The 19602-nt window shown below is 38.2% G+C and overlaps 2 protein-coding genes across 4 annotated transcripts; both read right to left on the bottom strand.

The window, feature by feature from the left end:
• Positions 1-427: 427 nt before the first annotated feature.
• RB195_016393 (uncharacterized protein) lies at positions 428-7341 on the bottom strand (the record flags this gene model as incomplete). Of its 2 annotated transcripts, XM_064207537.1 has the most annotated exons (16): positions 428-496; positions 553-675; positions 742-889; positions 1440-1525; positions 2616-2676; positions 2997-3060; positions 3157-3230; positions 3413-3461; positions 4080-4183; positions 4247-4408; positions 4474-4580; positions 4913-4982; positions 5296-5422; positions 5831-5927; positions 6008-6121; positions 7249-7341. In XM_064207537.1, the coding sequence occupies 16 exons, from the start codon at positions 7339-7341 to the stop codon at positions 428-430; spliced, it is 1548 nt and encodes a 515-aa protein (XP_064063417.1). The 2 variants fall into 2 exon arrangements, with proteins under 2 accessions (XP_064063417.1, XP_064063418.1); XM_064207536.1 differs by lacking the exon at positions 3413-3461 and having other exon boundaries at positions 4103-4183.
• Positions 7342-9911: 2570 nt separating this feature from the next.
• Positions 9912-18477, bottom strand: RB195_016392 (uncharacterized protein; the record flags this gene model as incomplete). Of its 2 annotated transcripts, XM_064207534.1 has the most annotated exons (8): positions 9912-10040; positions 10222-10290; positions 11673-11804; positions 13582-13677; positions 13935-13982; positions 14051-14171; positions 18306-18380; positions 18455-18477. In XM_064207534.1, 8 exons carry the CDS (start codon positions 18475-18477, stop codon positions 9912-9914), a joined length of 693 nt encoding a protein of 230 aa, XP_064063415.1. The 2 variants fall into 2 exon arrangements, with proteins under 2 accessions (XP_064063415.1, XP_064063416.1); XM_064207535.1 differs by lacking the exon at positions 18306-18380.
• Positions 18478-19602: the final 1125 nt, after the last annotated feature.

Below are 19602 nucleotides of genomic sequence, written 5' to 3'. Positions count from 1 at the left end.
CACATGTAACTTGAAAAGGATAGAAAGCATGAAATATCGTTGGGTCAATATTCCTTCCAGTACTGTTACCCGTATTGTTTCTTTTATGTATATTATTGTTGTGTGTTATATTTTTATTTATTGTTATATGTATGCTGTTTTATGTATGTTATGCTATTCTTCATATTCATCCTATCAACAATTCACCAGATAATTCCTTCTTATGAAGTATCCTTTTTTTGTGCAAGATTTCTCGAATTTTCTCTGAAATTGCCACAGTAAGTGACATTTATTCGCTACATCAATTCATTTTCAAGCTTGAAGAGTATTCTAATATTTAATACACTAATATCCTGCGTACTCCTCTTATAAATCACTCATGTATAATTATTATTCTTGTGGTTTCTTTATTAGCATATACGTTGACAATTTCACTATAATAAATTTCTTATAATGGACATTGGTTCCCAAGGATTTTCTCCCGAAGTTGTTTACCATTTGGCGAAATGAGCACCATCTGCAAAAGTTAAGTAGTAGTATATTTGAACAACAAATATTAAAAGAACCACATACATCTCGTCTCCTAGTGATTTCCATGAGCTCCTCTTCATTCGGTTTCAACTTGTCGTCTACAGCTACTGCAATCATTACGACACCTTCTGCTCTCGCTGCTTCAGCGGCTGCGGAAGGATCTTCCTGGAACATTTACCTCAATCAAATCTTCTGGGATAGCTCCCTCCTAACAAAATCCAATTTAAAAACCTGAGAGTATCCGTCAGTGAAAACAACAACGAATTTGCGTGCATTTTTCCTTGCGCCATGTTTTTTGTTCTCGAATTCCTTAACTGCATATTGGATTGCTTCACCAGTACGAGTGGTTCCGCCTGTGGGTTCCATACGGAATAGCTCCCTGAGTAATTGTTCACTGATATGGAAAATAGGGAGTTAAGGCCCAATATATGTACTCTGTAGCACTACTACAATTGAGCAATCAATTCTACTCCAGAAAGACGTTAGCGTTGAGCGTCAATCCAGAAATGACATCTGGAGCACATTTCTTCGTCTCTTTAATAAATCAACAGTGAATAGACTGCTTCAATCTATCCACTTCTTAATAACCAATTAATAATTTCTAGCGGATGCTTCTATTCCAATCAAAGTATTCGGACGCGGTGCGTCCCGTGCAACGCATCCTCTGCGTCTCTGCCCGGTACGCCCTCACCTCTCTCTAACTTGCTCCAATCGAAGCACCATTGCGCTGGCTTGCTTGATCATCTTCGTAGCAGTGATGTTAAAGATAATTTTGCTTTAGCTGCTAACATTCGTCAAAAAGTGTGATTTCTTCTCAACGTTTTATTTTATTTTCTGCTCTTAGCACACATTAATGCTACAAAATAGAGATAAAAGTTGTGAAATAAGCAAGCTTCCTTATTGTTATTACATTGTAACATCGAACTTACTCGATAAGGTCGTCTTTCTTTGCGTGTTTATCGAGGTGGAACAACGTTTCAGCTCGACCAGGTCCGGAATATCTTATAAGCGATACCTAAATACCAAATCAGAAGTGGTATATTCAGTAAAAGAATAGCACAGAATTAATGTGCATATTAGTCATGAAAAGACTTCTATTTTAGCTTCGCATGGTTTAGAATATGATCAGAATTGAGATTAAGGACCTATGAGAACAAAATATGGCAAGAAAGTGACATGTTGAGGAAAAACGCATGCCTTCATAGTATTTAATCTCAATCTGTTCCCCAGTATTCACAAATGACTCCGAACGGGTCCCACCGGACGGACGCAGCGCGTTTTCTCATGCTTATGAGCTCCTCAAATGAGTACTTTCTGCTTTCGCGGAAACAACACAACTTTTTTTTTGTGCTTTCCGCCATTTTTTTTAAGTGAAAACGTGGATGGATGGGGTTACGTAGCCTTAACAAGGTTCTTCCCCAGTAGTTTCTTCAGTTGCTTTGCTCTGAGTACACCTCTAAAATTTCTAACCTAACCTCTAAAATTTTTAACCTATAGGTATTCGATTTTGTCTAGAAGAAGGTTAACTACGCACAACTGCACAGAAGTAGAGCAGAAGCTCAGTTTCTGCGAATTGACGTCTTTGAGGAGATGTTCCTCCATTGCGAGAAACTACCGAACAAGCGAAAAACTGTTTTCTCGGTACTTCAATAAAACAAACGAAAGAGCTAACAGAATAGGACTTCTCTAGGATTATGTGATCCTATTCATGTATTGTTTCAGTGAAAAACATCTTTAAAAAGCAGAAAGAGAAAGGGTCTGGGAAGTTTTTCGCACACGGTAGATCTCAGTGCTCATCTTCACAGATTACGCGTCGCATTATCGTGTTACATGTTTTACCCAGATATGTGTATAGTGCGAAAACGACATGAAGTTCGTTGTAACTGCGTAAGTGAGTGCGCTCGAAGCGGTGCGGGGGCGGTAGCGGTTGGGTCGAAGTGGGATAATGGCGAACTGTAGCGATGAGTGGTGCTAGCTGTGGTCCCTCGTCGATCCTAACGCTACGCTCCACCGCATTGCTTTGAGCGCAGGCGCTTTCGGAACTGTACCTTGCTTCATATCGTTTTGAACCGACTATATTTATTTGCAATCAGATGGGAGCTCACCCGAACAGCATTTGTTGCGATCGGTAGATGTCCCACAGCGGCCGCTGCAATATCCAAGTATCTACAACGAAGGAAAATTGCAGAAAGAGAGGATCACCTTGGTGATTTTTGAAATCCTTAATCATTGTTTGATATCCTGCACCAGGCTAAGTAGAGTACTGTGTGCTAATTTTTTGAGTACAGCTATTAAGTTTGATGGTGACCTAATCTAATTTCCCTGATACAACTATGCTTATAATTCACCGGGCCATCCAGATTAGAGCAAAGATCTCAAGAGTCACAAGAGTTGTTTTCCTTACAAAACATATTTAAAGGCGATTTCTCTGGAGGTGGGTTCTGACTAGAAAACACACTGATGAGAGTAACTTCAAAGACAACTACCGTTTGCTTTTATCTCCAGTACCATCGGAAAAGTCCATAAGGAATATGATATCTGCTATACAGCCTGTAATTGTTTTTGAGAGAAAGAACCGCTCACAGTATTTTACTTTGATTTCTGAAGCTATGAGGCAACAATTGTAAAAGGAAAATTCTAAAATACCCGGAGGTGCTCTAGGTGTTGTCGTCGTAGGAGTCGTTGTTGTAGCTCTCGTAACTATTTGCACGGAGGTTAATCTGAAAGTAACTAAAATTGCTCAAGATAGTGGATTAATTCCCAACCTGGAAATCAAATAAGAATTTTTTTCGGAGAGTCCTCTAAATATCAATATCTAATCAATAAATATCAATATCAATATCTAACTATATAGTGATTCAATAATTGTTTTCTTTAATTGAGCCGAACACAAGTTTGTTACAATCCTTTATTCGTGGCTAACTTTTCGGCAATATCGTCTTCTTCAGAGCCTGAAAGGGTGAAATCGAACGTGATATATATATATATATATATAATATAATATTATATTATATCATATTATATTATATTATATTATATTATATTATATTATATTATATATATATATATATATATATATATATATATATATAGTTTTTGATCCCAACAACTTGTTTGCGGTAATTGTTTGCCTTTCTTTTACGTCAAATAATATAACTTGAATAAAACACTACTTATTTTTCCAAATCTATTTATAATCGTGAAACATAAAGCTAAGCTCAAAGATTTATTTATCTGTTTAAGTTTAGTTGTTTATTCTGAGAGATCTTTTTTATGTTTAGTTCATGTTTTTATTAATGTCTTGTTCTTTGACGAATCTTCAGTTTTCAAACCAACCAGTCGATTTTCTGTGAACTCAGCACAAAAAATGTTCTCGAAAAAACTGGGAAGAAATCGGAAATGGCTTTTAGAAGATAAAAACAAGCAGATATTTGAAAAGAAGTGATCATGGAGAAATGTAAATTGATAAAAATCCTTATTCTTCATGGACATTGTAGCTGGATTAAAACCTGTGCTTTTTCTTTAAATTATTACTAGATTACAAAACTGAGGATACAAGATAGCTTAACTTTGATTAAATGTCCTGAAAGACGTAGGAGTCCTTGTAGGCGACAGCACTGAAGAGGTTGCAGCTATCTTTGATTGAGTACCAATATCTGCTTCGTTAAGTGACCTGAATTGCTGAGCTCATCTGAAAATTCTTCCTGACATCTCAAGTGATCCTTGATTGCTTAACCTTGCAAAAGACTTTGCTTTGGGGGTTGTAAACAGTGGCTTTGAGATAATATTTCTGGACGCTTCTGCGGATTTGATAGAAGGTGCAGTTCCAAACTGTCCTAATTCCTTATCTTTCCTACGAAAAACCGGTCGAAGTTTTGGTCCAGGAATTGTTGTCGGTCTGAACAAAATACTATGAAGTAATGAGAATAGGGTAGAATCAACTGCACAGTTGAAGGGAATGACCTTGGTGTTGTCGGTCTCCGAGTAGTCTTTGAAAATTGGATTTGAGGACGTCGCGATGACGTTAAAGTCGAAGTGATCGCCGGTCTTCTACGGATTTCCAAAGGGTCCTATAACAATTTACTTTGTTCCTGAGAACTACGATCTAAATGGTCGCCTGTCTTATCATCTTCTCATCTCCTATTTGGTGTCATTCTATCAGCTAAAATACACTTTTAGCGATGTGCTATCAATAAATAAATACAGCATCACATGAGAAATATCTTCAAGATGTATCTACCGGAGTTTCTTTTCATCAAATTTTTTGACATACTTCTAAACGTTATTTTGCATCATGTCAGCTTCATTTGCACCTTATTTTTTTTTAGAAAAACGCTAGAATTCTCTTCCAATTTTTCTCATTCCAACAAATCTGTATCGCCTCAATTACGTAAACACTCACCCCTTCAGCACCGCTACAGGCGATCAGACCTTCAAATGATTTTTCTTCAGGATCTCCAGAGAGTAGTTCACTGCAAATAAAGAATATGTACTAGTCACAAGCATGTGACTGGGACTCAATTACTTTGAAACTATCTTCGAATTTTGTAGAATTAAACGGATTTAAACGAATTCCAAATCAACGGAAATCAAAGAAATTAACGGAATTCCAAATTAAACGGAAATTATGGAGCAAAAATTGACAACACTAATTTCTTACATTAATGTAATATTCCCTTATTTCTTGCTTGATACACGTTATATGTTCATGAGATGTGTGCAGCAAGCATATTATGCACGCATGAAACATACATCTTCATGAAAAACTTGTTAGAAAATTCCCACTTCGTGGTTTTTGCATTTCCAACTCGAAATACATGAGCTTTGCCGTTGGCAGACAATTTCTTCCATGTTTCCACCAAGGTGCTCTTCACTTCTCTTTCAGAAAAAAGCAGCACAACAAGGTAACGACCTAAACAACTTTTTTTAAAGTGAAAAATGGGGTTCTTGAATGGAATAAATGTGTATTATTGCTAAAATAGTTTTAAAAAATCAACTTGCAGATTCGTTTCATAATTATAATGGTTTGATAAAACTCGAGAATATGCGATAGAAGTGGACTATCTGTTTCTATCGAGGATGTTTTCTTATATCAAAAAACTCGAAAAGACTAGCGGAGCTTGTAACTACATAAGACCGAAAAATTGATCACCAAAAAGTGATCAAAGTTAATGGTTTTCACTATTCTTTGAAGGTTTTTTCACCTGTTTGTTTCAAAAAAATAATATAGACACAAATTTAAGCTTTCAGGGTTTATTCTGTTTGTAGCCGCTGCTTCTTCAATTTCTTCTAGATTATCGACAGTAGATTAATAATGAACCATGCTTTCTTCTTCCGATTTCGCTTGTCACCATACTCAAATAACGTTCATAATCACCATCCACGGCATCTAACTGTGAAATAAGGTCAGCTGAATTCTGAAAATACCTTTGGCTCATTTAAACTTTGCAGAAGCTTTCTAAAAATAGAAGATCAAAAAAAGGAGGAGTCATCTCACCTTTGCCATCACGAGAACATATCGATTTCCATGGCGGCGAGTTGCAATGGAAAATCGCAGCCCATTACGTTTCGTCAACTCATTCGCTACTTTTGTTGCACGAGGACGTGAGAGCTGAAGACAGTCGAAGTTAGCACGCGTTAGCTTGACCTATGGAAAATATATTTGAAGAAAAAAACCACAAAAGAATATATGTTCCTTTTAAAGAAGTCAGAACAATCTTACTTTTGAGATGAACAATGAAAATACCGCTGGTTCGGTGCTTTTCGTAAATTTTGTGAATTTACAGCGCTTTGGTGAGCAGAACCTTGAGGCTCTTCTGTGGATTCTGTAGCCTACGGTTTACCGCATGGTGGACAGATTTGAGAAAGGAAACTTTTAATTTTCCGACTGAGGCTAAACGATGAAAAAACGGTGCAAAAAGCAATACTGTACAATTTCTTTACAAAACTCATGAAAATAAGTTTTGCAGGTTTTTCTCAGCACCTTTAAAGTTAAGGTCCGAATACTGTCAGCAGCCCGCAAAACTTCAAAATTAGGTTTATCTGCACATTTAGAAGGCGCTAAATGGTTAAGAATAATTCAAACCCTGAAACGGGTGAATTTCAAAGATTGAAAACAGTGACATATTTCTGGATCTGTATCTATATCTGGATTCCACTGCGTGCTACATCGATATCTGTCCACATTCACGATAGAAATTCATTTCGCGACAATAGATACATATCTACAGTCCACAAATACAAATACAAAATGTCGAATCAGATGGTAGATCAAGTTTAACGCATTCAACAATGGAACATTGTAAAATCAATCAACCACTAAACGAGGCAAACTTTGAACAAGGAGAATATGTTTGTTTTGAATCCCAACGCCTTTTATAATTTGTTTATTTTTAGCTGTTGTGTTTAATTCTACGAAAAGGCGGAGATCATGATAGAAAGAACCACTAAAAGCAACTTTTATATTTTCAAATTATTCTGCAAAAATTGAGGGAAAATTGGATTTGAAGAAGAGAGAGGATTACATGACAAAGCCCCAGTTTTACATTCATTTTGTGACATTCCATTCATAATAATTAAAATAAGCTAATCTAAACGGTCTTAATTACTCAGTGCAGTATTGCTATAGATTTTTTTTTGACAAAAAATGTTGCTAGTTTATTTTTTTGCATTCACTAAAAAAAACAAAATCCATAGTAACACGACAAACTGAAGAAGGCGAAACGAAAAAAAGATCACCTCAGACGACGGATCCAATACGAGCAGTAGATCAACACATGAAAGAACTAATTGTGGTAGAAAAAGGAGAACAGCTGTCAATAGTGTTCGCATTGTTGTGACAACAGAGAGACAATCCGATAATCGTACGGATCTTCGACGGATTTAATCTAGATCGAGATATTGATAAGGAGATCATCTGATCATTTACACAACATTCAGCATAACGAGGCAACGTGTGTTGAGCGAGCCTCGTACACTGGTTTAGCTTGAACAGCTTCAAACGAAGTGACGCTCTTGGATCCACACATTGGAACCAGTTATTTCACAAGAAGCTACCATAAACAATAGTTCAATATTAAGAAAAAAAATTCAAAAAAATTTCCTCTCTGAAAAGTAAAAACTTAAGGCGACATTCTTGTTCTACCGTCAAACGTTTTACGATCAGAACAGTCAAAAGACACTCCCCAAAAAAGGGGATCACTATTTCACACTTTCAATAAGTTAGGACCATAATCCGTAATCTATAAATGCAATTATTGTAAAGAATCTAAGAGTTCGGAAGGGTTACGACATACAAATCTGAAGATCCACGTTTGGTGAATTCAAAAAAAACAGCTCACTTTTTTGATCTTAGATCTGGATGGAAATGTTCCTCAACTACTCTGGGATCAAGTTTAAGCCAGAAATAACGTGTAGTCCCATCCAGTCATCGCTTAGGCCTGAATTTTTTTAATGTCTATTCGACGTACATATATCACTTGCAAATATCGCAATTTTGCAGAAACAAGATAAAAAAATGCTCAGTCAAGAACATCACGCTAGATGATCAATCAATTTAAAGTCCATTTCCAGATTTAATCCTCGCACTGCGACTGTCAACATGTTTTGTTCTGAAAAAGGTCGTTTTACATTTCTGCCTCAAACTTTCTTGATGAACTTAATTTATTTTTACGCACTTTTCTTCTTCGATTTCAAAAAAACACCGTGCGAGCCAGGCCTCTCAAATATACTGATTACAAATGTAGTTAATAGTTTGATTAATAAACAAATACAATTTGAATACGAAATATCGATGCCATGTATTTTTATTTCCCTTCCAGGTTCGATGAACGCTTGGTCATAGTTTTAGGTTGCTCTGGTTAACGATATGATAATTATGCTGTGCGAATATATTGGCTTTACTAATTTGTTGTCTATGTATGAATCCATTTTTTTCCTGGGATCAGTGAAATCTTACCTACTGAGTTTTCCTGATTGCACCAAGAGTGTTTTTTGGCGAATTTAAGCATCCGCCGTCAGAAGCAGCAATGAGTATAGAGCTATTATATAAGCAGCAATGATTATAAAGGATATGCAGCCTTCACAGTCTGATTATATCCTGCGCCCTTCTATACTTTGTATAGGAAAGACTATAAGAAAGATCACAAAACAACAGCATCGATGTATACATAGAGAACCGCCTGAAGGAAAAAAGTCGCATCCTCAAGGTAATGTTGTAGATTTTCCATAATTTCTCGCCGGATTCAACGCATGTAAGTCATGAGCTGACGTAAGCATCCATCTAGTCGCAATATCCTAGCGCAGGAAACAACGAAACAAAAACCATCCGAAAACCTGAAAGATTTTCACAAATCCTTGGTAATGGTTTTATCAAATCAAATATCAAATTACGGTTCAGGAGCAATAGTGAATCCTAGAGCTAAGCTTACAACAAAATCTAAGGGTCTTCTCCCACTCCTCCTCTGATAGTCGCTATTGCTGAAAAATAGCTACGAATATATTGTGTAGAATGAACAATTCTGCCTGTTTCTAAAAACATTGGTTTTCTTCGGGAGCGATTTTCAATGAATATTTCGGTGAACACCGTAACATTTCCCCAAAAGCATATGTTGAGCCAGATAGTCCAGTTGGATCGTTCTAGGTTGATATGTTTCCTAAATTTTCGAGAACGTCTTCACCTTGAAATTGTTCTTCAAAATTATACAGAAACAGACCTCACAGTCTCGAAGGCCACAGTGTGCACTACAGACCTTTGAGAAGGGAGGACAACCCGTGGCTCATGTCATGTGTATCCGTGAATCATGCGTGTATCGTGTATGTCAGTGTATACGTGAAAAGCAGTATATCCAAACGAAGGACTTAATTTTTAAAAAAAATCTGTTATATCTTTATTTTTTCAAAAAAAATCGGATTGAATTCGAGGGCAAAAGCTCACACGCAACAAAGCATAGCACAACGCTCATTCCTCGGACCACAATCACAAATCACATTTCGATGGAGAGTCGGTGGATAAAACAGGGTATTCATAAATATTATATAAGAGCGACTATTTATAGGGATTGATTACAAGTAAAGGGGATAAGCCAACTACGGTAAGAGTTGTGTGAACACGGAGGCCACCAAATGAATCCCACCCACACAAATTTACCAGCTGGCTGGACACAAAATGTTGGAATAAGAACGGGCGCAGACGAGTAAACCATACGACTTACAACACTCCCACTGTCTGCGACAGTGCCCGGGGCACTTGAACACAAAATTAAAGGAATAAATTAGGACGCGAATGTAAAAAAGATAGGGAGACGAACAGCGACCAAGGAGAAGTTAACCTAGCAATGAAGGAGGATTGGTGCAAAGAAGAAAAAGTCAGCGTTCAATTTATGGTCCCGTTCACATCTCGCTCAGCAACATCCACCGCTCTTCTTGTCCTGTACCGGTTGAGAACCGGTAATACGTACAGCTGGCGCTCCACCAGCACCTTGCACGGGTCCCATGCGTGATTTAATCTCCGATGCCATAGTCAAGAAAGCCTGGAAGCAACCATGAAAAAGAACAAACTAAAACACCACTAATCATCTCTATCACGAGTTTTAATCAATTCAATTAACACTGCTGTACTGAAATACGACTTCATCGAATTGCTCAACCTCCCGCAGATGAAATCAGTTGAGGGAAGTGAATGAAAAAGAGAGAGAAAAAGAAAGCGCTCACCTGTTCAACGTTCGTAGAAGACTTAGCTGATGTCTCCAAGAACGGAATTCCAAGCTGATCCGCATAATCCTACAAACATCATGGTGAGGAAAAAATAACCCCAAAGTTCCATCAATAGGTTCATACAAAGGGAACACTAAATATCTAAACGTTCTCAGAGATCTGAAAAAGATAGTATCGGATGCGGCCGAACTGAAGATGGAATTGGAAAACCGACCAATTTAAAAGCAAACATATTTATAAGGGACCTCTAACACAGAGAAAATTTATTTACACATACCACATATAGAAGTTTGCCATCCAAATGTCATAGACAAATGTCGTAGCTTATTTAGGAAAAACAAAAGAAATTATGAAAATATTTCTATTTAAAAAAGTACAAAAGGTGAATACTAGTTAAGATCATGAATTTAACAGTGCTGATTTTGAAAAATTGAACTTCGATGCTCAAGATTTGAAATGAAAGCATTGTAAAAGATTTGCTAGCGACTACATCCATCACCTCACTTCAAATTAAATGGAAGTCTTATTGTTCCATTTATTTTCATTTATTTCTAAGATTCTGTGCTATAATAAGATCATTGCACACATCCGCAGTTTTTTAGACTAGGTGTTCATTACGCGCATTTTTAGCTAAACATCCCACGCAATCCTAGCTCTTAGAGATCCTACAACTGCTTATTTTATAAGTTGCTTATGAAGTCACGATTTAAAAAAAGCGCATAGAGCAGCCGTCAAAGACTAAACCGCTATTCGATCTGAAACCATAATTTTCTTAAAGGAGACATTAACGCTAATAATCTCTTCTACGATCTTCCTCGATTCTGATGTTATGGAAGAAATCAGGAAAACACTAAGCAGTGGTCTTTTAAAAGTAATGGGATGGCTTTTATAAAAACAAAGCCACTTCGCAGATGTAGCTTTGTTTGATGATTTGATGAAAATGATGAACTTCCTGAACAAGGGCAAACAAATATGTGTGAACACACCCCTAAAAAAATGCCTGAGGCCATAACACTGTATATACCTACGGTGGTCCATTCCAACATTCGATTCACAACTTAACAACACTACAAGAATTTCGTAAGAAACCAATTTATGGCCACATAGTACGCATCATCAATCGCATAATATATTTAACTGATTCCAATAATTGTTGCGAGCATATAGCTTTAGCACCTACAGTTTTTTTCTCATTTCTGGAACACTTATTTTCGCGATTTCGAAGTTATTGCTTCCAGAAATTATTCATTTCAAGGTAGAGAAAGCCACGTTTGAGTGGTTTCGCAAACAGTTACACGAGAAAAAAAAAACAAGTGAATACGAAACCAAGCTGAGCGAACAGTTTTGACGAGTAGAAACTCCATAATTTCAGAATTCACTAACCAGTAGAGAAAACGAACACGAAAATGAAGCAACAAAATGTTACAGATATACTTAAATCCACTAACTTTAGCTGCCTGTGTCTCAACAGCCCTTTTTGCAGTCAAATCACATTTGTTTCCAACCAATAGTTTGTTAACATTCTCGCAAGCGTATCGGTCAATTTCCTGCAGCCACTGCTTGACATTGTTGAACGACTCCTGAAAAAGGATTGCAACCTCCTAGTAAACCCTCATCGACAAAGTAGTGGAGCTTAGATAAAGTTACGAAAATCCTGCAGAGAATGAAATATTTCAGAAGTGCGAAAGTTGACTTTCCCTGAATCTTGGCATAGAGATTGCAACTTGTTGATAGTGGAATTTAAACAACAGCCAAGATTGTTAACAAACTTTATTACGGCTAACGTTTCGGCGTTGTGGCCTTCGTCAGAGCCTGGAAAGTAAGAACATTTGCAATATATCCTCTCAAATGCCTCATCCAGAACAAGTCATCATCCCCTAGAATATTACACGCAGAAACAAAAACCAAAAAAGCCCAAATCGTTGTGCCTACCTCAGTAGCCGCGTTGCCGTGATGTTAGCGGATATCCGCGTGGTGCAATCGCTCCGCTGATACTAATTAGGATATGACCCCGTATATCAAACCCGCACAGGTCTTGATATAGAGCCGCTCGCTGGTCACGGCTAAGCTCTCTTCCTTTCTCGCTAACATCACGGCAACGCAGATACTGAGGTAGGCACAACGATTTGGGCTTTTTTGGTTTTTGTTTCCGGGTATAATATCCTAGGGGATCATGACTTGTTCTGGATGAGGCATTTGAGAAAATATATTGCAAATGTTCTTACTTTCCAGGCTCTGACGAAGGCGACAACACCGAAACGTTAGCCGTAATAAAGTTTGTTAAAAATCTTGGCTGTTGCTTAAATTCGACTATCAACAAGTTGGAAATCTTTCATTTTACCAAGATAAGTCCACGAACCATCCAAGCGTCTTTTTGCTTATTTAACGTGCTGTTAACCTTACTTCTAACAGGCCTTCACATGGCTAATTTCGCTCTATTGTAAAAATGAGGTTTTCTTAGGATCCCAATGTTGTGGATGGCGGTCACGAGTCACAAGTATATACAGTCTGTAGGCATGTCCTGCAGCAACGATCGATCCTATCAATTCTTGCATTTTCGATGCAAACTTACCGGTTCCAGTTTCTGGAATGCGCCAAAAACTTGCCTACTAAAGTAGTTGATAATGTTTTTTGGGGATTGTCGGTGCATTGTGCACAAAACCCGTAATTGCCGATATTATTTGTTTCAACCTTCTTTTGCTAAAGAAACAGTACAAAAATCCCAACTGAGGTTTCTGTATACGCCAATCACAATTTTTACAGATGCACAGAGATTCTCGAACTTCCTAAGGTAATTTAAGGACCTCTTCTATGTATGAATGTATGAATGCAACTACATATTGCTTTCCCATATATCCATTCATGCTGAGAGAAAAGTAATCAGCGCTGGTATCCAATACTCGTATACATATTAGGTTAACAACTTATTTTTTTAGCATACCATTTACAATTTCGTAGTTTCTTAATCACACATTGATGACCAGGCATCGGTGTACCCACTATGAAATTCTATTAGAGTGTTCCATCTTTCTGGGAAGGTAAAAACTCCCTGGGATCAGAAACTGGAGCCTGAGACTCAAAGGACAAATCAGCGACAGATTTTGGGTCAGTAAAAGAGGTTTCTGATTTAGAGAGTGCTTAAGGGGCTGAATGGTGGTCTGATGGGACGAGGTGTAGGGAAAAGAGTGGATCTGAGCGTGTGAAAGAGAAAAATTATGTGGCCAACCTAATATAGTACAAGAATTTCGAATGACAGCAACCCTAGCAAACGTTTGAGTAAGAAAGGAATCACACTGTAATTTCCGTCGAATATCGTAATTTCCCCAGTCAACGGGTCACAAAAGCTCATGAACCAACCTGATCCGTAATATCATAGACAACAATTATGCCATGTGCACCACGATAGTAGCTAGAAGTGATCGTACGGAAGCGTTCTTGTCCTGCGGTGTCCCACTAGAAGCAAACAGATGAAAAGATCAGAAACAAAGAGAAGGTGGAATCTATTTAAAATTTCTGCTTCAGATTGGGATGCCAGTATGAGATAAGAGAAAAACAAGGAAGGCATTAATGTGAGATGATGAATTATTTCAACATAGTACTCATAAAATACAAAAGGACACGAATGACACCAGTTCCAGATGACCAAGACGCGTTATCAACGAAAAACTGTTATTGTTGAATTCAAAGTTACAACAACTATGAAGACCTACAATTTGCAGTTTGATAGTTTTGCCATCCAGTTCAATTGTACGAATCTTCTGAAAATGAAAAAGAATGTGGGGACGAATTGAAGAATAATTGAAGAAACAGGAAGAAAAAGACCCACAAAATCTACACCAATGGTAGAAATGTATGACTCGGTATAGGTATCATCTGCGAATCGTAGCAGAAGACAAGATTTTCCAACTCCAGAATCTCCGATAAGAAGAAGTTTGAAGAGGTAGTCGCTGCAAGCAAAGAAAGGAGCTTTGTACACTTTCCGCCGTTCCTTCAAGTGTGCTCATTAAACAACCCTTCGAAAAAGAGATATAGATTTGTGTAGATGCAATTTCTCTGGAAAAAAACGTTCAATACAAAACTTTGCATTCATATTTCTTTTCCTTCAAGAAGAATAATGTATAGTTGATGTGAGACAACCTATCTTTTTTTTTTTTGTTAAGGAAACCCTACATATAAAACAACCTATAGCATGTGTAGTTCAAGAGTCCTATACCCCAAAAGGGTGCCTTTCGTAATCCAAAAATTTGTACGTGAGTAAGCATATCAATACTCGTGACAAATATGATAGACGCACAAGTTGACAAATTGTCTCAGTTATTTGCGATGTACTTTAGGTCTTTGGCCACAATCTCGGTAAACTGCTATGCAATTATAAGTTTCACCTAGTTCCTTTCTAAAGGAAATCTTGGCTGAATTCAAATCGATAACTTCATGCAAAATGTTTATCATCTTAAAGATAAGGTATCAATAGAGCTTCAACGTGCAAGTTTCCGCACAAATCGGTGACGACAAAGGTTTGAAAAAAAAAACGGAATGAATCTACATTGTCACCCAAAGTGTTTGAAATATCCCGAACTTCTCATCCAGAAATAGTCGAAATAGAGGTTTCAGCGGGAATTTCTTCTATCGCTAGTAGAAGCTTTTTTTCTCTTCAACAGCACTACTTCAGTATATTTTACAACTACCGATAGTAGTATGTACCAAGCTATTGTAATTTTCATTCTTTATATGAAAATTAGTGCAGTCACAAAGTGAAAACGAAAGCGCGAAGCAGTTTGTACGACATATTCACAAAATGAATACATTTTAGATTTCAATTAAATGATATAGCATACCAAGTGCATATTTCCGTAAATTCCTCCACTTCAAAAAGGGTTCACTAAGCGAAATACCTATTCCGAACAATCTAAATAATCGATTTCGTAAAAATCCTTGAAACAATCACATCTGTTCCTAGATACAATGGCCTACCTGCCGAACGTGAAAGTTTTTTTTTTTTTCAATTCGCGAACTTAACCAAATGGAAACAGTGCTGTCTTGCGTCATACATTATATCATTAGGAGGTTAAACTAATCAGAAAACTGCATAACCTTGACGGCATCGCTCGTTCTTGTGCTTTTCATGAAGTTAGACTATGAATTTCACCCAGATCTTTCTTCTTCAAGAAGCTCAGAAGAGAAAAAATGAAACAGGAATTTATCTTTAACACAAAAGCAACAGCCTTTTTCGCATAATAAGGTTTCGCTGGAAACAGAACTTCTCTTACTCAAACAATAATGGGCTTGGTCACATTTCTCAAGTTGGAGAAGAAGTGATCCATCAAAAAGTTCACTTATCTATTCGAACACGTGTCTTCCCCTTACTTCAAAAGACAACAATGAAAGACAAAAGAGGTCTCACATGTTTCCAATCCATACGGTTAGCCAGAACTGTTCCTATCCACCTTTTCTCTAACCATTTCTTTATGCTCCTTTACTATCGAAAAGAAAAGAATCGATAAAAGCTAAGACAGTAGTCGCTCATTGTAATTTTAGCTCTAGTATGAAAGTAGTCATGAATCTCTCTCTCTCTCCAACCACAATTATAGGTGAAGGCTGTGGACTCATACGCGCAACGTCAATAACCACGATTTTTCGACCCTTATTCATCTCCTTCTTCATTAGCGTCTTCAAAAAAGTTGATTCTAGTGAATGTTGGGATGGGATGCCTTTCAATTTTCGTTAGAAGTGATGTTCCTAAATTGAAATTTCATGCCATCATTTTTCGGCTCATCCAGCATGGAATCTAAATAATGAGGACGATTTCTCTTCTATGCGTAGTCATCCTAATGATGCATTTATTTACTATTTTCGACCCTTTAAGACTCTTCATTAAAGTTGCCGCGCACGGGTAAAATGCAGCTGGAGAAGTGGGGAGGGGGCACTGACGCGACAGAATCGAACTATACTACTACTGCTGTAATAAGGCGTGTAATGGCGGACTCGAAAAGGTGCAAAGACATCCATGGAGCACAAAAACCATTTTTAAGGACAAAAGGGTATCCCTTTTGAGACGCATTTACGAAAGCGGTAGTGCATCAATCGACAACTGGAACTCGACACTAGAAGTGAATAGCTCAGTCACTCTGAGCCTTAAAATCGAAGCATCAGCGTTATAGGATCCACATGTAGGTTAAACCTACTTAAAAAAAAAGGAAGACACAGCTGGAACTACTACTGCTTTAATTTTATCAAACCTTCCAAACAAGCTAACCAGAAGTAAACGGTTAAATCAAATCATGCATTACTTTCAAAGAAAAAAAAGGACCGAAAATGAATTTTACACCAATGCGCTGTCACAAAGCATGGATGCAGCAACTTCTATTCACACATTTTCCACCTGTGTTCACAAGCGCACCCTAAACAGGGCCTTTGGGTTAGCCTTAATGAAGGCTGCTCAAATTCGTTAGATTCGCGAATTTAAGGGGACTTCCACAGTTGGAGCAAGGTCCCTCTCATAGAAATCCACGATCAGCAAGACATTCGTTAAATCCCTCCTTGGACTTCGATGCAAGCTTCAGCCACGTAGTAATTAGAGCGAAATAGCGAAGAGTCAGCAAATTAGTAGCAGCCGTTATGGAAATGAAACGGTCAAACTACGAAAGTGGTTTCTGTGCTGCATGGACGTCATCGCTCCTGTTCTGCCAAGTGATCATTTTCGCGTTCTGAGTGCTGGTCAATACATGCTATTACAGCAGTAGCACAGTTCTGCCGCGATTCTATCGCGTCAGAGTGCTTCCCCCAACCACAGTTTACCCCGCGCTATTTATTGACCATTTCTAGCGTTTCGCATTACCATCGCATTAGTTTTTGTCTCCTTCTCTTTTATTACCAGCAATGGTTAATAAATATCTGAAGTCTAGCACTTCATTGTAGTAGAGAAACTAGCATTTCAAGGAAGCCTACGACAACTGCCTGCAAAATTACAAAACTTACTGCACTCTATTTGAGTAATGTTCTCAGGGCATTGCTGGTAATGAAACAAAGAAAACAAAAACTGGATACACAAGAAAAAAAAACAGTGTTGAGAAGAAAGTCATATCCTTTATGATAACCATGAAACTGAAAAGAATCTACAGCGAATATCCGATCAAAACATTTGATAAAAACAACTCGGATAAAGCGCTTACAATGGAAAAGACAAATCAGATTCGAAGCACTACAACATCATTATTTGCCCTGCAACGTCATCGCTGTTCAATATGTCTACTACAAATCATTAGTTACACACTCGGCCATCTAATACATTGGCAGGCTACAAGCAGTGGGCAAAGGTGACCCAATGTAGCGAGACTGTCAACTTCAGTAACAATCAATCTCCACAGATAATTCTAACTCAGTTATGTACAAGCATAGGTGCTATAGGGTCGAGCCGGACCCTCCTCAGGTGAAGGGGGTTTAGCTCATGGGGTGCACCTCAAGTGAAGAGGGTCCTTTCGTCACCCGTCCAAAAGTGAAGAGGGTAATTTCGCCAACCGTTTAAAAGTGAAGGAGATCCTTTCCCCAACCGTTCAAAAGTGAAGGGGGTCAGAGCACCTGCTCCGACTATCGCAACTATGTGTACAAGCATAGCATTGTCACTTTTGTTTACGAACACACTGCTTGTGTGAGGTGTTAACTTTTTATCTTCAGATCTAAACTAACTCTCTGCTTTTTCCCTCTCTCTCTTTCGCTTCTGAAAACAAACACGGGAAAGACTAGCCCATACACCATTATAAGCGCCATAAATAGCCTTTGTGCTCTTGTTTGTCCATTTCTGAACGATCCTTAGAACACACTAAATAATCGGACTTGAAAGGGATTAAAAATATATGACTACTAGCATCTAAATTACGCACAAAAAGTTAAATGAATCAAAGCTTCTAGATAAGTTCACCATACGAAGGATGGAAATAAACTAGCCAATTAAAATCTTTGAGGAATCGAACTTACAATGAGCAATTTGGGAACTTACATCTATTTGCGCTTATTCCAGATATTTTAGCAATGCGGTTTAGATATATCGCTATTTCCGTTTGAATAAACCCTTCCCTCCCACCCACCAAATTACAAGTAGTAACAATACGGCACATTTATCATATTCCTGTGCTTCACATGCACTATCCATTGTGCAATAACTAAATATTTATTTCAATAAGGACAAACCATCTACTTTATTAGAATAAGTAAGTAACCATTTCAATGAACTTACTATTCTGGGTTCATCGCTGCCATCCTCCTCTACTGAAATGAGCGGTCGTGAAACCCTGAAATCATACGGTATGAAACATTTACGTACAATGTGAAATGACGCAGCAAAGGTCATTTAGGATACATAGGCGGCCGGTTACTTTGATCAGAAGAATCGACAAAGAAGGAGGAATAATGAGCTGCAATGACAGCTGATATATTGGATGAAAAAAAAAATAGGAAGAAAAACGTTTGCCAAAGTTCGGAATTAGTCACTACTCCTCCGATGAAAAAGAGAAGCAGTCACAAGATAATAAGTAGCAAAAGTTGAGAAAAGACGAGAATTAATAGGAAGGAAAACGCGCTAACAAAAAAAAAACCGAAAAAACCTCGCCCAGATCAATAAGGACCCTAAATTGCGAAATGCTAGAAATTTTAGAACCAGGAACTCCGGAAAGGTACCAACTCTCAGTGCCCGCTCAGTTAGGTCAGCCACAAATGAGTCAGAATCATCAAACCATCACGAAACGCAGAATGACACCACGTGCGGCCCGATCGATATTGGTCATGCCTCTGTCACGACCAACGTAGATTCCACGTAAATCTACAGTAACCCCGGAGAGGCAGTCGGTCCTCACACGAAACTTATGACAACTAGCTGAAAACCGAGTCCACCATGTGGTAGAGGTGGTTCCAGCTGCCCGACGGTGGATGCACATGTCGACAGATCAAGTGAGGAGAGCAGCTAAAAGCGGCACACGACTGCTGAAGCTGGCAGCGCATGCGTCAGCGCTGCGTCCTTTAATATGGCCGCGCCGCGCGGTGTTCGCGTCGCGCCGTCAGGATTTCACCGCGCGAACTAGACTTTTCTACGGAATAACATCAGCTGACCAGGTTCTCACCTTTCTGTCTCCTGGGTGCACAACTGTTTGTTTCTCAGAGGGATCCATAGCGGTTCTGCGGTAGTCACATGCAATTTGAGGCTTAAGAGAGGCCGAATTGGAGTGATCGCCTTTCTTTTTGTCGTCGTTTTGGCAAGTGTTTGCCGTGTTTAGTCCTTGTATATGAGAATTTCATTACTGTTTATTCTTCAAGGGAATTGGAGATCTGTACGTAGAGATAAGATGTTTCCTTTTGTATGGTAATCGTTTATTTTTCTGGGTAGTCACC

Source organism: Necator americanus, chromosome V (assembly GCF_031761385.1).
Source record: "Necator americanus strain Aroian chromosome V, whole genome shotgun sequence".
NCBI classification, from domain to species: Eukaryota; Metazoa; Nematoda; class Chromadorea; order Rhabditida; family Ancylostomatidae; genus Necator; species Necator americanus.
The sequence above is the reverse complement of the archived record's forward strand: the minus strand, read 5'-3'. Positions and strand labels throughout refer to the sequence as shown.